The sequence below is a fragment of the Ammospiza caudacuta genome, chromosome 9 (assembly GCF_027887145.1).
Source record: "Ammospiza caudacuta isolate bAmmCau1 chromosome 9, bAmmCau1.pri, whole genome shotgun sequence".
Classification (NCBI taxonomy): domain Eukaryota; kingdom Metazoa; phylum Chordata; class Aves; order Passeriformes; family Passerellidae; genus Ammospiza; species Ammospiza caudacuta.
Genome location: NC_080601.1, coordinates 23,947,844 through 23,966,865, shown reverse-complemented (window position 1 = coordinate 23,966,865; position 19,022 = coordinate 23,947,844). Strand labels below are relative to the sequence as shown.

General features: G+C 36.1%; 1 protein-coding gene across 1 annotated transcript in view; it reads right to left on the bottom strand.

Moving 5' to 3' along the window:
- Positions 1 to 1,520: 1,520 nt before the first annotated feature.
- DNTT (DNA nucleotidylexotransferase) overlaps positions 1,521 to 19,022 on the bottom strand; it is an 86,750-nt gene continuing 69,248 nt past the window's right edge. Inside the window, 1 exon segment of the mRNA XM_058810760.1 lies at positions 1,521 to 1,607. Within this exon segment, the coding sequence (XP_058666743.1) occupies positions 1,521 to 1,607 (87 nt within the window).

Sequence of the window (19,022 nt, the reverse complement as noted above, 5' to 3'; positions counted from 1 at the left end):
CATAGTTAGAGCAGTTTAAGAAGTAGCATTGTATTTTCAGCTCAGTTAGCAAAACTGCAACTTAAATGGGGTGGTTTTATTGACACAGGCAAGAAGCAAATTCCTGCCATCAATGCATTTTTCTACAACTCTGACTGAGGTTTTGGAACAGTTTACAACACAGTCCTCTAAAAGTCTATTACCCAGTTGAAAGTAATGAGTAACAAAATAAGCACACTCTTTAAAATAACAGATACTGTTTGAATACGGGAGGGTTTACTGTCAGTAATAACTGTTGGGCACAGCCCTGTCATTGCCATTCTTTCCTCATCATGTCAAGAGCTGAAGCCAGCTTCAACAGAGGGAAAAAAAAATCCACATTTTTAAGGAGAAAATTAATTGACCAATCCTGGTGCTCTTAACCACCTTTATTCTCAAATGATGAATGATTAGTAAATAGCTACATTTCCTAAAGCACTGAATGCTCCTGTTTATTAAAGGATAAATGTATTAGGACTCCTTCATTGTCATTATGATCACAAGAGCTACCTAGACATTTTCTGGAAACAAAATATCTTGTAGGGCTTTTATCAGAAAGCTTCTCACATCCTACATGAATTTCTGACTAAAGACAGGGAATACCACTCCAGAGCAGTCAATAGCCCAACAGCTCACACTGACTAGTAAATAAAGTTCCACCTATCTAAATTGAGCACAGATAATTAAAATCTTTTGTCTTGGAGCAGTCACCAGCCTGACACTTTAAAACCATTTTTTTTTCATGCAGGTTATGATTCAAATTCCTGATTGAGGACCATACACCTCATAACCTGACTCCTCTTCAGTCCAAATCAGTACTATAAATTTATAGTATTTTTCTACACAATTGAAGATTGCTACTGAATGATTCCACTTTCCCTTTCAAAATCCCTTCCTGTGAAATGTTTTTTAACCCTCACTGAATAATCAGCTTGTTTATAGTATTTGTAGAATGGTGCCCTACCTGCAAAAATATTACAGCTGAAGCCTACAGTTGCTGAGACTGCAAAGCAGTTACTGCCTAGGTCATTAAGCCTTATACACAGAGCAATTTTATACATGGATTCAGCAAAATACATAAGAAATTCAGTTAAAGACCAGCATACATTTCAGTAATGTTTTGACTCAGCTCAAATGTTTTGAATTATTTACATATTGTTGTAGCTGACTATTTTAAAAAACACGTATTGTTCATACTAATGTTAAATTCCTACCAGAAGCAAAAATCTCACCAGTTCCAAGTTTTCCCCCCAAAACAAGCTCCGTCTTATCACTCCCACGTAGAAGCTTCAAAACTAGAAAGGACTGGAAACTATTTTGAAAAATTTAAACTCTTATCTTCTAGGAACATTAGCAAGTGCAAGTGGCTTCTAATACTTATGTAAATTTTTTTGTTGTCATAGAAATACTTATTATATATATGTTTATATAACTATACCAGACTGCAAGGTGGGCAGAAAGACCATTGCAGTCAACTGATAAATGTACGCTGGAAAATAATTTTAAGCATTCCTTTCCCATGGTTCGACATAATCCAAGCCAAGATGTGCAAAGATTTCTTCCTCACTTCCAGCTTTGAGAAAGATCCTCTGTGAAAAAAAATTAAAAGGAAAGTCAATAAGGGTGTTAGAAAGAAATTTCAACTGATGTTTTTTGCTGTTGAAAAGGAGTTAATATTTGACAGTTCTACCCATTGTATCCTCTATAGAATACACTGTCTTCATCAACGTGCCTACCCTGAAATGCAAAAGAAAGTTAAAAAAGAATTTTAATGCTGCTTGATGTTTTCACTTTTAATGACTAGCTTAAAACTTTGTTTTGGTTTACTTTTTCAAGACCCTCAAATCCAACTTACATTTCCCTTTCATAAGGGTCAATAGCAGGACTTCCTTCATGAAATCATAAATGTTTTTAAATTAATACCGTAATGTTCTCTATAAGTGTATTCAAACTGATTTGATGGTGACACAAATTGTCCATAGCCAAGCATTAAGAGCATCAATTAAAAGCCAAGCGTTTTTGTTCTTGACACACACTCCTGAATATTTTACAGTACAAGGCAGTTTTGTTTTTTATATCTGCACTTCTGATAATACAGGAGATCATTTTTACACAGGAACACTCACAAGCCTGCATGCTGTATGATGGCTGATACAATAAAGTACATAGCCTTATGCATTCCTTTCTTCACTAAAGTACAAAAATAATTTTAAAAGCTGCTGAGATAGGTGAATATTAAAACAGTAAAAGCCTCACAATTTAGAGTTTGGAAGCAAGAAAGATATTTCAATATTTCAGCAATTCCTGAATCATTTGAAGTCTAAATCAGTGTTCAACTCTGAATAATCTAACTCAAGTGTTGGGAAAACTTCAGGGTTGAGTTTCTAGGTTTACTCACTGCTGTGAAAGAGGAGATGCTGTCTGGAGAACCCACTGATAAATTCCTTTGAGTAAGGAGAATCTCTGACCACCCCAATGTTTGGGAAGCTGTGTGCCAGCAGCAGCACCTCTGCTCTGTCAGCTGCCGAGCAGTGCCTCCAGGAGGGCTGTGCTGTCCAGCACACCCATGGGAATGGCTCAGGAAGAGGAGCCCATGGCCACATCAGATAGAACCATGGCATGGTGGAACAACTGCTGGCATTCTGATGCCACAACCAAGAGCTGAGTGATTAAAGTTGTCTCTGCAATAGCAAAGATTGCTTATAAAGCATAGAGAAAGAATATCCCTCTTTTTCCTAGGAAGTTCAAATGTCAGATTCTGGAATGAAAGGAACCTACCAATAACACTGAACAGCAGAAATACTGAACTTTTTCACACAGACAGAACAAGGAAAAAATGGTAGAAAATATAAATTGAACAAGAGAAAAGAAAAGGAAACAAAACATCAACAACTGCCCATTGAATAACAATACTGAGATTTTGTTCCTCAAGTGTCTCCTGGGAGGACAGGATTTTAGGGATTTTTTTGCTAATTTTTTTTCTTTTAATATTTTTAAGAAAAAGAGGGCAATCCATACACCTACATTACTGCAAAAAAAAAAAAAAAAAGAACAAAAGAACAAAAGTAAAACAAGAAAAAAAAAATCTTACACTTGTAGACAGATGTTACAGACACTCTTTAATAGAAGCTCTTCATATCTCTGGGACCCCAAATTGCATTCCATTTCTTTTGTTCTGTCACTTTATGTTTTCCTGCAAGCTAAACTCATTTCATTTGCTTGACAGGGAAAATTTCTAATACAAAGTATTTGATGCTGAATACCATTCTCAGTAGCTACAAGCAATGTTTCTAAATGAATCTCTGGCTGATATCTGCCAACTGCTTTAGCAATGTAAGTGTTATTAATGTTAATCATAACCTATGATTTTCCTTCTATGTCAATCTATGCTTATACAGTGCTGCAAATTTGATTATTGCGTTCACTACCATTCTTTCTTGCTTTTTTCTTTTTCCTCAAGACAAGTAATGAACTGCTTGCCTAGTTGTGATTTTATTTCATCTTCTTACTAATATTCTGGAGATTCAGAACATGCCCCACCAACATCAATCAAATTTACAAAAAACAATGCTCTGGAGCTTCTGGTACACTCTTCTCTTGTCCCATTTAATCAATTCTGTCATTTCAATGCATGTAAATATTAAATTTGTGGTTGTAAACATGACCATTAACTACACCTAATGTAGAGCAATTGCTATCCAAATGTTTTCTGAGTTGCTACCACTTATTTTTCATTTTGGCATTAATGATCAATAATACTTTTGATGAAAGAGAAGCAGAGAGTGAAGGCACAGAGCTAGCACAGCTTTATGATATCCTAACCATCATTGCCAAAGTTCACATCACTTAGTTTGATATCACATTTTAATACGATGAATCCAGCAAAACAAAACCATTACTTGATAAAGCAGAATTCTAATTTTAGTTAACTAAATCAGCAATAGCCAAGAGCACAGCCTTCTTGAAAGACACAAATTTAATTGTATTCCAAGAAGACTGATACCCAACTGTTTATTACCAAATTGTTTAGCAATAACAGTGTGTTGCCAAGTATCAAAATAAATATTCTATTACACTTAAGTAATACTATGAATAAGTCTTAGCCTGTCACTAAAGCATTTCATTACTACTTAACCCATCTGAAGATGAACATAGAAAATTAGTTTGAAGCACCCAGAAATAGAAGTTAGTACCACATATTATCATTAATGAAATGGGATTTGATGGTTCTGAACCAACAGAATCTGCTGCAGAGTGAAGTACTCCAGGTTTGTACATGCATGTGAAATCCACTGTTCTGAAGATAAGACACATGGTGGAAATTTTATTAATTTATTTCTTTAAATCCTTATAATCCTTGGTATTAGCTGAAGAACAAGAATTAAGTATGAAGTTTCCTAATTGATTACTGGCATAACTCTGCTTTAAAAACTATTGGAAAATTTGTTCAAAGCCAAATTGCACTCTTAAAGATCAAGTAATTTCCTTCCATATCCCATTTTTTCTACCCTTTTTAGAGCCCTGACTTTTATATTCTTCACAGCTGTAATACAGAAAGAATGCAGTCATACTCTAGCAGATTTCATTATTCTTTTGAAAATTATAACGTTGTGTACAAGGCACATTATTTTGCAAACGATCCAGAAGGACCATGAACACTGAGGTCTATCTGGACTCCTTCTGCTGTACTAGTACATGAAATAAACTGGGGAGGGGAGGAAGGGCACAGAGATTATTGCCAACAGTACCTTTTTAGTAAATAACAAAACACTCTTTGATAAAACTGTGCTTCTAGACAAGCACCTGGAATGTCCTTAACATACACATTTATTCTAACCTTTACTTTGTGTCCAGGATTATGTTGCATGCTTTAAAATGGCAAAATCTTACACAAGATGTCTAGGGATTTTAAATTTAATTTTTGTCTTCTATCACTTATTTTCATATTGTTTAACATGTGGCACACATTCACATCAGTTTAATTACCTTAATATTTCCTTTTCTTTTTAAAATTAATAAAGTGGAGATATAATGACAATATCATCATACCTAACTGTGTAGTTCTACCAGTACATTGAATGATAAATCCCAAGCAGTCTAAACCCCCATCACTTTACATCTCAAATTATCACAGTGGCCGCAAGCAAGACTATGATAAATGAACAACAGAAAAGAAGAGGACAGACTGTCATTTGCAAACTTGGAACTTAATTGTTCATTGTGCTTGGACAGAGTCCATTCTAAAAATAAGATTTATGGGTAAAGTCAGTTGTAGAAGAATGATGATAGCAATAGCACTTGCTTAATCAGACATGGTCAAAGATACCACAATGCACCTTAAATTTCTTACACCTGCATTTGTCACTTTAGTGACATCTTCAGAAGTCCTTATGTCAAGTCAATTGAAGAGTTTTAATTAAAGTTAATTGGGACAAATGAAAAGACGATGCTGCTTACTTTCCTTGCAGCAGCTTCTTTAGATATGGAAGGCCATGGCATTCAGTGAAACAGTGCACCATAATGTCAGACCAACAATTGATAGAATATACCTCAATGGCATATCAGACTAAAAGTACAAAGCTATTAAATTGGTCACACTCACTTTTTCTCTGATCCCATTTGCTCAAACAGCATTTGCATTTGTGAAAAAATAATTTTAAAAAGGAGCATACAGAAAGAATTGTGAAGGCAGAAACTTAGGTAATGCATCATATCTGCCACATGACTGCCAGTGGGAATGTTCTGGGTGTTTACCTGACCCAAGTGCTACCCCACCTGTTCTCTGCCCCTGGGCCAGTTCTCCAGTTCAGGTATTGATGCACCACTGGGGCACATGGGTCACACCAGCACTGCAGAAACTTTAGGAAGAAGCTGTGTTTACTAAGTCAGCCTGACAGTATGGGTATACATTTCATTATTTTGTGACTTTTGGATTATTTTGAGCTAAACTCCTGCATACCAAGCTGAAAATATTCAGCTTGTGAGACAGTCTGAGCACTGCATCAAGGAAGTGTGTACAATCACATATCCACAAAACAACGCACTGAAGTATTTTTGTTTCAACATTTCCTGCAATTCTTAGATTGACTGCAGCTATCATCTGTCCTCAGTGGTCCTATTTCATCGAGTTCAGTGCAAGGTTCTGACAATAAATGGGAAGAGCATTAAATTTATTCTCATCTGTGAAAATGTTGAAATAACCATATACTGAAATATAACCAACAAGTTAGAAGAGGTGCAAACCCACACTTTTATGGGAGGATTTCTGTGAATGCCATAGGAACCATTGTTAAAATATTTTTTCTTGATATATGAATATTAAATGTAATACATTACAATAGCCCCAAGCAACTTCTTTTAATCCACAAAATACTAAGAAAAGAAATAAAAAGACATTTGGAAGCTTGAAGTAGTCACATTTTCATTTACTGTATGATCAGAATTGCAAGAAAATTTTGGCGTTTGTGCTACATTATTCTTTACAAACAGAAATGAAGCCTGCCTGAAAGGTAAGAAAAGAAAGAAAGAAAGAACAAAGAGACCAGAAAGCAATAAATATGTTGTTCCATCAACTGGTCAAATTTTGCAAAGGTAAATTGTGTAGGCACCCATCTAGTGCTTTCTACCTATATAATTGCATTTACTTGCTATTTTTGAGAGTTAAAGGTGCCTGTGACTGAAAGTACACAAATCCAGTGAGAAGAAAAGGAAGGTCTCAGTGCAAAATTAAAGGCATCCCAAAGACTTTTCCATTTTACTACAGTGAGCTGCCTGAATTTTTGGTGAACTTTAGCAAACAAGCCTTAAGAAATCATACAAGTTCAATGCTGTTTCCCACTGGGAAGCCTGAGCTGCCTCACGAGCCTCCATTAGCTCACAACAAAAAGTAAACTTGAAAACACAGAGGTCATAAAAAAGTCATCCCCTAGCAAGGGAAGCATAATTTTAAAACAGAAACTTGAGTTCCAAAGCCAACCATTGAATCTGAAGCTGAAGGCAGATGTCTAAGAATCCTTGGATGTGACAAGTACAAGGACCACTGTCAAAGCAACTGAGTCAGGAAAACCCAAGAGAAGACAAGACAGGCAGAGCATATGTTAGTTTTAGCTTCACACTTACATCTTCCCCCAGAAAGGTCAATCAGAAGAGAGGTAATCATATTATACAGACTGATTGATGAAAAATTATCCAAATTCACTCCATGGCACAACTAATTGGACGTTCTATTTATTGACAATTAAGTTATTGCGAGTCCCAGAATAAACACTTTGAGTTGTATATATCCTTGATCCCCATCAAATTTAATTAGGCTTATCCTGGAATCATAAATATGTAGATGCTACTAACATTTTCTAAAAATAAGTTAAAAAAAACCAAAAAAACAAAAAAACAAAAAAAAAAAAAAAAACAAAAAAAAAAAAAAAAAACCAAACAAAAAAAACAAACAAACAAACCAAACAAAAAAAAAAAAAACAAAAAACAAAAAACCACAGGAGAGGACAGAATGGAGGGTATCAGTAACAGAGTAGAAAAAGGCTAAAGCCAAACCTGGATGGCTGAGTTACTGAATGAGTGACTTGAATGACCTCCTCAAGGGCCTCCCCATGCTAACAGTTCTGACCATACTGAACATGCTGATGAGCTTCTGCAGTTCACAACTTCCACATGGAGAATGAGTCCAACACACATAATAAGAATAAGACAGGGGGGTAAAACTGAAGAAGGTAGTGAAGAGAAAATTTCAGTGGAATTTGAGTTCAGTCACTTCTGAATTCAGGCAGATGCAAGCTCAGACTAAAATATCTAATATAATGATTCACAACACTTTACTCAAGCCAAAATTTACAGAGCCACACAAATTTACTCCAACCACCAGTCAGTGAAAAAGCAAACAAGGACACCTAGAATAGAGCAATACTTTAGATAAACTTATTAGGGCCTTAGTTAAGACTTAGTTAGGGCCTTGCAGCAGGCTGAATAAAAATCTTAACCTGGTTTTGCTCCATCTGAATGGATAAGTGGGTTAGTGTGTTTCTGAGAGGAAGGTGCAGGAAAGTGCCTGGAAAGTGACGCAGCAAAAGGAGCAGCTGCAAGAAGGGGAGAAAAAGGATGTTGCAAACTTCGAGTGTTTCAATTATTGCCTGTCCAATAGTTGTTTACTTGCAAAAAGATATTCCCACCTTCCTCATTATCAGAAAGCAATCACTTTCTGAAGTGATTTTTTGCAGACTGTATTTGTTGGTATTTGGTGCAGATAGGAGCTCTAAAAAGTAAAAGCCACAAGGTCTGAGGAAATCTATCAGAAAATGCATGATAACTCTCCATAACAATAGCTAGGAACTGATTCCAAGGAAAATAAGCATTTTGCTGACCTAATTATCATGTGGTTTTGAGTATATTTGAGTTTACTAACCTAAACACAAGCATAATTACTTGGTTTATATTGATTTATTCTACAACTTATAATAATACAAATAATGTGAGTGAAAGATATCCACTCCCAAGCATATTTCTTTAAAATCTTCCCTAAATACCTAGCTCCAAGCTATTTTCTACCCTTACCATGTGGAACTTGAATCACTGAGCATCACCTTAAGCTGGAGAGTGGGCTGTGTTTTATATGCTATATGTCAAAAAGGAATACATATGGCAACAGAGAGAGATTTTTACTAAAATTACTAAGAGGAGCCCAGAGCCACCATCAACACTTCAGAATTATTGACATCAGTATCAGAATTTAGTGATACCAATGTTAAGCCACAGGGACTATGATTCCATTTCTTTTTAACAGATGAAGGTGCATCTCTTTGATCTCTCCATGAGCAGTTGCAGCCCATGCACCAGGATTTCCAGCTGTCATGCAGGTCTGTCATGCTCTGCCAGGCAGCCTTACCTTCAGCATCACAGCCCACTCCATTCCTCTCTGCTGACCTGCCATGAGCAAGGTGAAAGCAGGCTCTGCAAACACTGAGCACAAAGCCAGAATTTTCTCTTCCTTCTCTATGCTACTGTTAACTTTACAAGAATGAATGTGGTACATCTTTGGTGGAAAACATAAATCTGCTCTGAGCCTCAGCATAACAAAGAGCTTTGCAATTTTACACCACTTACAGACCCAGAATTTTGTAAAGCAACTGCAGAGAAAGCTTTATGGAAGACCCATAAATTCCTGCAGTGCACTGACTGACAGGAGGTTGAGTGCCTTCAATAGATAGTGAAAGTATGGGAATACAACAGAACGCTGGTCTGTAAAATAGTGGCTACTTCTCTAAAATCTTCAGCTGATCATCAGGTAGACAAAGTGCTAACAAGAGTCACTGTGTTCAGTAATCTTCACAGCAAGAAAAATTATTTTATGGAGAGGATGGGGAGAAAACAGAGGAAGAAAAAAAGGCTAAGTAAAGCAATTTCCATATAAAAATGCATACAATCCTGTCATTATGTAAGAGCTTTCAAATAATTGTACTCAATGATTGTCTTGCATAGTACGAACACTGCTGGAAAGTACCATGGAAAAATGAAACTTCTTCATGGTCCTGATATTCTGCTGAGAGGGACAGCAGCTCATTCCACCAGTACTCTGTCAGACAACATTCTCAACATGAAACATTGCTTGATGAAAAAAACATTACAGATCAAGCCCCAAGGAACTGTGCAGTAATTACCCATCAGAATTTGCCTTCATTATGGTCAGCACACATTGTTCATACTTTGTGGATAGTTACAACATCTGACAATTTGTCCTCTGGCACTTTCCTAAACAACATGACTAGCACCTTTCAAGTGTCTTTCCTTCTGTGCTTTTCCCAATCTTTTTCATTTGGTTTTTTTAAAGAGGTTTGTTTTTAAGACTGGCTATTGGTGATTTTTGCTTTACTTGTAATTAGACATTTTACTATTTAAGCTGTTTGTGAATGCAACTACCAACAGCACAAACAAATTTATAATTATAGAACATAAATTATGAAGTATTAATCATGCTAGAAATGTGAAGTACGTCTACAAATTCAATAATAATATCCCACAACATTTGTAGACACAGTGCATTTTTCATTTGACAGTGTCATAACAGTTTTCAGCAGCAATAACCTGAAGTTTCTCTGATAATATATTATCTCCATATGTAATTTTAAGGTTTAACTGGTATTTTCTGCAGTAATATTCACACCAGCATGCCTGCCTTAAAATAAAATCTAATCTGTTCCTAAGCCAGCTACAAACAAGATGATAAATAAATCAGAGGGGAGAAGAATTACTTTTTGAAATGACAGTATAACAAAGCATGATTGAAAAAGCAGTATTGCAAGCATTACCCATTAACTTGATACCCTCAGGCAAAATCATATGTAATGGTACTGATGCAAAATAATGCAGTGGAATTTATTCCAATAATTTTGGGCATGAATAATTTTTGAATGTAATAGAAGTCATAATCATAAGTTCTCATTTCATCTTACCACTGGACTTGTCCTGTGCTTTTAATCAGAAATACCAGACTGGAATGTTTCTCTTAAACTCATCTCTAGCTCTTGTTAGAGGTTTATTAATATTAAATTCTGAACAGTAACAAATAAATTAATCAAGTAAAATAGAATAATAGGGCTAATATTAGAATATTCTAGGCACTTACCCGGCTGTATCATAACACAGTGTAAAAAAATATCTTCATGTTTTCTATATGCAATCTACTCACTCCAAGTCATTTTGATGAAGGAGAAAGAAAAGGACCAGTGCTGAAGTACTGACAGTTTGAAAAATACAATATTAAAAACATTATCTGTTGACTTAACAGAACTTGCTAAAATTTCATTTGTAAACAAGACCATATTGTACATAAAATGGAACTACTGTCTGTTTAAAATGACAGATCTGTGGTTACTTTGTTGCAAAACACTACATTGTTATGCATTCCAATCTCCCATTACAATTTTAAAAATTAAAGACATTTCACAATATATTGCCATCCAGACTAAAATGTTTTTAGTTTGGGGCAGACAAAGTGAAAGAAAACTTGGAACTTCCTGTCTGACAGAACAGGCAAAAACTTTAACAAGTAGCACACAGTTTTATACAAAAACAGATCAAAAATTTATTGTCCTTGCAGTTCTCTGACAATCTCTGTACTACCACAGAGTCCTTAAAAATATTCTCAGGGATTATTTCCTTTTTCATTTTAGCTATACACATATTTCACTTTAAGTCTGTGCTATTTACAGCAGCTTTGTCAAATACTGTTGGGTTTTTTGTATTTTACCTTATAAAGCTTTGTAAGGCTGAATGAAATGAGAAAAAAGCAGAATCCTGGATTTAACAAAACTCAGTTGTGAGTAATTCATATGGGATTACTATAAACAAACCACTACAGAAGAACTTTATTGGGATTGCAAAATCAAAGACATGCAATTTAAGAAATCCCAGAATGTGGTGGATTGAATTTTGACCTTAATTCAATTTTCCTATGTTTATGCATAGAGACTTCATTTCTTCAAAGAAATGCTGCTTACTTGAAATCCTGTAAGATGCTTAGGCTTTGTTCACAAGGCAGGAAATGTACTGTGCTACAGGGCTAACAAATATTTGCTGACAGCACTGACACAATCTTGAGTTGCAGACCAATGTGGGATCAATCAGTCTTAGAAAACTGAGCTTTTATAATCTCTATCTGTTCTAGCTCCCTGTGTTTGCTACTCCCCTATGCTAAGTTGTTGATGCCTGCTCTCATATTTCTAATGTAGCTCTAGGCTGCTCTCACACCATATCCAGAGTTAAGTGAGACATGCATGGTTTATTCAGTTATTTGGGGCAGCAGAACATTTACCTACTTCTTGTTGCCAGCTTAGAGCATTAGCCTGATGAATTTAATTTATTTTTCAGTCCATCAAACTTCCACTTAATCTCTTCCCTGTCATTCTATTTTTGTGTTCCTTTTCGGTTGTCTCTTCAACCAACCTAGATTCCTTTCCACAATGGAGCTGCTAATTAAACCTACCCTTTCCATTCCCCATTGCTTTTTCCAGCCACTCTGCATGTACTTCAAATTTGTACATCCACCGTCCCTTCTGACTCCCACTTCCTATGCCATTTTCCTCTCTAGTCCTCAGCTGCTTCCTTTTCCAGCTTCCTCTCTACCTAGCTTCTTCTGAAATTAATTAGTTTTTTCTTTTGACAGAAAATATGAGACTCAGTAACCTACCCTCATTCAATAACTTACCCCAGCATACTGATTGAATAATTGAATTAACACAATTGAAAATTATTGGTTCTCTACTGCCCTAGAAATTAAAATGAGTAAAAAGCTATAGTCAAAATATTCAGGATCTGCACCTACTTATGCATTTTGAGAGATGTCTTTTCATTAGCAATATAGGTTTCACTGAACTGCTCAAAAAACACACCAAGCATAGGAAATGACAATTATGTACTTTTATCTTTGCGTTGGTATTGCAAAGAGATTAGGTTTAGCTAAATATATACATGAATTACATGCAAACTTTGTAAAAATGACCAATCATATGCTGTATGAGAAACATTTAAAATGCTAAGGAGAAGCACACTTAAGCACATAAGAAAATGCCTAATCATTTTTAACTTACCAAGAGGTAAGAAAAGTAGATTGTTTTAATTCTTAATTTTAAAAAATAGACCAGGTGCAAAAAAAAAAAAAAAAAACACCCAAATCACATATGCAATTTCCACTTTCCTGAGTGAAAGTGAGAAGAATTGAAACATAAATGAAAGTATGTGCATCTCTTTACAATCACTCAGGGTTTAACTGTAGTAATCTTCAAATCACAGAATCTATTAGGTTGGAAAAGACCTCTGAGACCATCAAATCTAATCCATGACCCAACACCACCTTGTCAGCCAGACCATGGCACATCCAGCCTTTCCTTAAACACCTCCAGGGAGGGTGATTCCATCACTTCCCTGTGCAGCTTATTCCAACGCCCAATCTCCCTTTCTGTGGAGAAATTCTTCCTGATGTCCAATCTAAACCTCCTCCGATGCAGCTTGAGACTGTGTCCTCTTGTCCTGTCACTGTTGCCTGGGAGAAGAGGCCAAGCCCCACAGAGCTACAACTTCCTTTCAGGTAGTTGTAGAGAGCACAGTGGAAATCAATATTATAAATTTTGGCTCTTTATATTTACTGTAGCTTTAATCCAGTCATTGTTGCAGATGTCTAAAGCAAACTCTGCAGCTGCAGCATGTTTAATTCATCAAGATGTTCTCAAGGCTGATTATATCACCATTATAACTTTATAATTTTAGAGCAGCATCTGCCAAAATAAGACTATAACTTCCAGTTTTACAGAATCATAAAAAAATGTGTCTTTAACTGTGCAAGTAAACTTCTGCAAGCAATTTTTTCAATGAAAGGTAGTATGGAGTAGATTTTCTCAGATGATACCACATAACTGACTTAGAGACTGCAACTAATGAATACACAATTAAACACCATGAATATTACACAACTTCATGTAATAAAATGAGGTTAAAAAAATCATAGACAGCTCTTCCTGATGATAAAATTTTTTGAGAAGTAATGTGTTGGGCAGTAAAAGGAAAAAATACCTGCTTGAAAAACAAAGCTGGCTTTTTATTAAGGAGACATATTTACAAAGTTCTGGCAGTGCAGGTAGCCGCCCAACCACCTGCAATCAGTCTGGCTTCCTCAGAGCAGTTTCTGTCCTCTGAGCCACCACAGGAACACATGAAAATGACTTTTTGCACCAGCAGGGTCACTGTCAGGTAAGCCATGTTTCAAAATAAAAGTCACAACGCAGATGCAGACTCAGCCACAGAAAAACTGGGATATTATGAGGGAGGCCAGAGGCTCAAGGATGTTGCCAGGCATGGCTGGAAGGGCTGCCTGCTGCAAACACAGAGGTTGGCTGTGAAGCAGCTACTTGGGCACACCATGGGCAGTAGCAGAACCCAGACACCCTGAAGCCAGCTCACCAGAGCATTGCTACCATAAAATAGCCATTTACTGGGGCTGTGATCACACCTTTATTTGGCTTTACAGATACCTGCTAAGGCAGGCAGGACAAGCCCTGCCTGAAGAGTCAGTCAGGGTTTCTGTAGATAGGAATTCACTCTGCGGGCAAATGGTAAAGGACACTACAATACTGATGGTGACTATTGAGGGCATGTGAGCTTCACAGTCAGAAAGAAATCCCAGGATAAATTTCCCCTTTCATGCTTATTATGGTTGCCCAAGAAAAAGTAAACTCTCTCTTAAAAAATCTGGGATCGCAGAATCTTACTATATTCAGCATAACTGCACAGCACTTAATGGCTTGAAAGGCTGGGTCCCATTATGAAGACTTCAGAGCATCTTGTGAGTTTGTTATTCAGAACAGTTATATAAACCACCTCTCTTGTTATTCAACAACTAAATAACATTTTGTGCCATTCAAATTCATACAAGGTTTTTTAAATGCAAAATTGTCATCAATCATCAATCAGTCATCTGAATAGTGTCATATTTTTTCCAATATTTCTCTAATAGAAAACATTAAGGGACCTATTTCCCATCTTAAATTTACATGGGACATAAAATTAATAACTGCTTTCTGCCTCAATGACTCTTCAAAATAACACTGAGCTCATGATCCTTCTCTTACAAAAAAAAAAATCAACCTACAATGTCAGTGCAAGAACATTCATATGCAAATAATTCAATTAATCTATTATACCCCAAAAACTCCATCTTTTCTTTCACAAAAATAAACAATGCTAATTATTTATATCACTTCTTTTTGCTGCCATGAGCTGCATGAAGTAATAATCGGACTTGAAAGGGATTTTCTGGAATACTGTGAAAATAAATGGGTTTATACAAGTTATAAATCAGAATTTACAAGACAAATTCAATCCTCCAATCTCACACTTGGTTTGATAATTTCCATTAGTGAGTGATGTGTAAAATGCAGGAGAGAGACACTTTCTACATGGCCACAATCCAGCTATGAAGCTGTTCCATATGCCATGCTGACATGAAACAGTTAGATCCACTAGATCTCTCTCTATTTCACCCAGGTAAAAAGCTGTCAGGATGTTGTCAAAACTTGCCAACAATGCCCTAGTATGCACACCACTAGTCCAGAGACAATGCACATTGCACACAAAAAAATTTATTGTGGGTTAAGGGATAATTGCCTCCTAATCCAACAAAGAGGAGTGTCAAAACAACTGTTGATGTCCTGGTTTCACACTAAGGACCTTAAGTTTTCCAAGAAAGAGCCTACTGTTCAGCTGACCTGACTTATGCTTCACACAGAAAAAATGGTTTGGTTTTTTTTTTGCAAAATCATTTCTATTTTTCTTAGAGAGCATATTGTTCACTCATTATTCAGGAAAGTTTTACAAAGAGAATTTTATTTGCCCATTCATAAAAATGTCGTGCCATTTGTAGCAGCAATAGTACCACACGACATGGTGAACGTACAACTTTTCTTTCGTCCTTGTGACTGATCAGTGAACCCTATTCTGTAAGAGTGGGGATGTTTGACCTCCAGCTGGTGTAAATCACAGGAACTACATACCTCAGGTTGGACTATACATGTGCTAATTTCCATACCTTTAGTACACAGTTCTACAGACACACAGATTTGGACATACACTCATCTTTTTATGTAAAAGAGGCTGACAGATAATTGGCCACAAATTTTCAATTTTTTTGTCACAATTTTCCTAAGAAAGGAAGATCTATAAAATGCCCTTCTTATTACAGAACTGAAAAAATCATTAGTTTTATAATTGCACACTGTCTTCCAAAACCAACAAATATATGAAAAAGATTCACACTAGATAGAAAAAAAAATAAATCAAGGCTGAGGAATAATTTCACAGTGTAACTTTGTAACAAGTCCCTGGAGAAAATTTCTCTTCCTTTTGTTCCCGTCCGCAAAGCTATGTAATTGATTCCTAACTGCTGTGTTAATGCTCCCAATTCCTGGCAGAATCCCTTTGGAAATACATTAAAGTAAGCAGGACTCTCTCCTGCTGCAGCCCTTTGAACAGTGGAATCTGGGATTCTGTGACATCCACCATGTTTCAACAGTGGGCCACCGTGCAAGCATCTGGGCCAAACAGCTGATAAATATTAATATAGAGTACAAAGTATACTGAATTATATATTGAAATGTAGAGCAAATCAGGAAATTGTTTTCTTTTGTAATGAATGACATTCTCTTACAAGTACAGTTACATTCCACCAAATAGAAATTAAATAAGAGCAAATAATATTTGCTATAGCACTGTTTATTAACTTCTTATAATGACTTGAAAAATTTTAAATGATGACAGACAAGTGTTTTTTAAGGAAAGGACTTCATCTTGCAGGATCAACGAATAGTTTGATTCTTCCTGATCTTCCTATAGCTTTTTCTGTACACACACACAGACTAACAAAAGAAAAAGAATGAAGCAAAAAGGATTTGGTCCAGCTCCCAAATTCTACCCCAGTCAATACCGCAGTGACTGTCAGAGCTGTGCATGAAGGTTTGTCTGCTTGGACAGAGCCAGTGACATAAGATGACCTCTCTTCAGCAGACCAGGAGAGAAATATGGAAAAGATGTATTTCAGTTTTCACATATGGTGCCTAATTAACCTTAATTAAGCTTGTGTTGAGGGATCTTGAGCAGCTTGCACAAGGGATATCTGCTTCCTGGTTTTTTTAGCTTTAAGAAAGGAAGATTTCATCTCAAAAAGAGAAATACACTTATGAAATACAAATCTTCATGTTCCAATCCAATTTTATGAGGCAGTACAGATAAAATACCCATGTTTTTATTGTTCCCTACAAGTCAAACTATTTTAAAAGAAAAGAACAAGGATTATAATAAAGTAGATTATCTGCTCTCCTCTCTCTCTTTAGTTTAATGTAAAAAATAACCAACAAACCAACCCTAAACATTTTACAATTTGGGCATATGTTCCCTTGTGTAAAATTAGATTATTTTTATCACTTATTTTAAGCTAACTACTCTGATGACCCTAAAAATGAATCAACCTTGGCAGCCACACAATTTACTGCAAACGTCTCCTCTTTGACTACGGGCCATCAAATTTCACAGACAGACACCACTGCTATATTCTGCACATTTCTGATCTTAGTACACACTGGGTGGCAGTATGGAAGGGTTTTGTTCAAACTGTCATTTGTGGGAGTAACCTAATACAAAATTGTAAAGTTAAAAATATTTTTAAATATATTTGAATTTAACACATTAGATTATAAATATTCGTATACTTGCCAGAGAGTTCTCTCCCTGCTTCTTGTTAGAATAACACTACTTGAAAAAAGAGTCTGTGTTAAGCAAATTCAGCGCTCCCTGATCTGAAATTTTTCATATTGCATATTGCCTGAGAAGTTTCTTTCTGTGTGGAAAAAGTCAGCTAATGTAATTTAGCTATTTCTGAGACTGCAGCAGAAACAAGAACAGAATTCTGCTGTGTCAACACATTAACACAACTTCTTGTGTTTGAAATCTGCAGTGCATCTGTGGTTTACAGCAAAAAAAAACAGAATCTGGAAGCAAGCTAGCTGTGTTTGCAATTAAATGAGAAATGGCAGACCTAGATATTGGGGGGCAAGGGGGGGATGATGACAGATTTGAAAGCAAAGTCCCTCCCTGAAAGGGACAGCTGACCAAACCATGTGCCTCAATTGACATATGGAAATCATAGATTAAGGACTTTGTGGTCAAGACAGTTGAAATTTTCCCTGAAGATTTGGTCTGGGTATTTTGGGTTTCATTCAGTATGGTTTTTGTTTTGCTGGTTTGTCTTCTTGGCCTTTGTAAAGAACTCCTGCCTTATGATATTTTCTGAATTCTGCTTCTCTTTAGGTCAATTTCTTCAGTTTTGGGCAGTACAGCTGAGGAACTGAGGAAATGTAAATTGAGACTCAGACATGTAGAAGGTCTGGAGACTAAATTACATTTACAGCTGATGGTTTGGGGAACCACAACATGGGTATACACATTTCTTTGTATTTTTCAAATTTCCAAGGCAGATACTCAACAGGAGAAATTTAAGGCAGGACACTGCAAATGCAGGGCCTTTGAAATCAATGAATGTTTAAGACTTTAAATCTTTCTCTGCCTCAGCTCTTTACTTGAAAATTTGGGATGACAAGAACATCTTCCTAGAGCATACTGTGAAGATAAACTCATCATTTATCTGTGAATCATCCTGGCTAATCCAGTCAAAAACACATGGAAGCTGACATTTTTTTTTCCCCAAAAAGTTTTTAATGATATATCAGTTATAAAGCCTAAACATAGTCAAGAAAAATTGATGTTGTTCATAAAAGATCTGTGTCCATTTTTCAACTCTGAAAGTCTCAGGGCTCTGAGTAAAAGCAGCAGATATAAGGATACAAACTCATACACCAAGCTGGCAAATTTTGTTGCATACAAAAAATAACACTGGCATTCCTCAAATTCTTTGGTTTTCCCTAGTGCTATTTTTTGTTACACTTAAAAAGCTATTGACAGAGCACACATCAATGTGCAGATAATAACACCAACCATATTACGTTAAGGAAATGAGTTTATATCTTGAATACTTTTAAAATATAAAAGGCAGGAATGCACTGACATCATCCCTGAGTTTGTGAAGAAACATCTTCTTTAGACACATGATAGCATATTTACCTATTATTGATTTTATATTTTCTTCTGAAGCATCTAGTATTGACAATTGCTGGTGACAGGATATCAGATTAAATAGATAATTAGCCTGATAATTTGCCCAGGTTTCCATGTGAACTGAGGATGCTATAGCATCTGGACCTGATGAGCACATATGGAGACAGCTGAAATGGAGAGATGGCTTAGCTCACTCCTTAGAAAGAAGCAATGAGACAATAGTGCATGTAAGCAGGGGTGCTGAAAGCAGTCTCCATTCTATAAGGAATACATAGGAAAGATTAATGTAAAATCTTGACGTGGTTCTTTGCCTTTCCCTAAATTGACATCAATAAGCATATTCA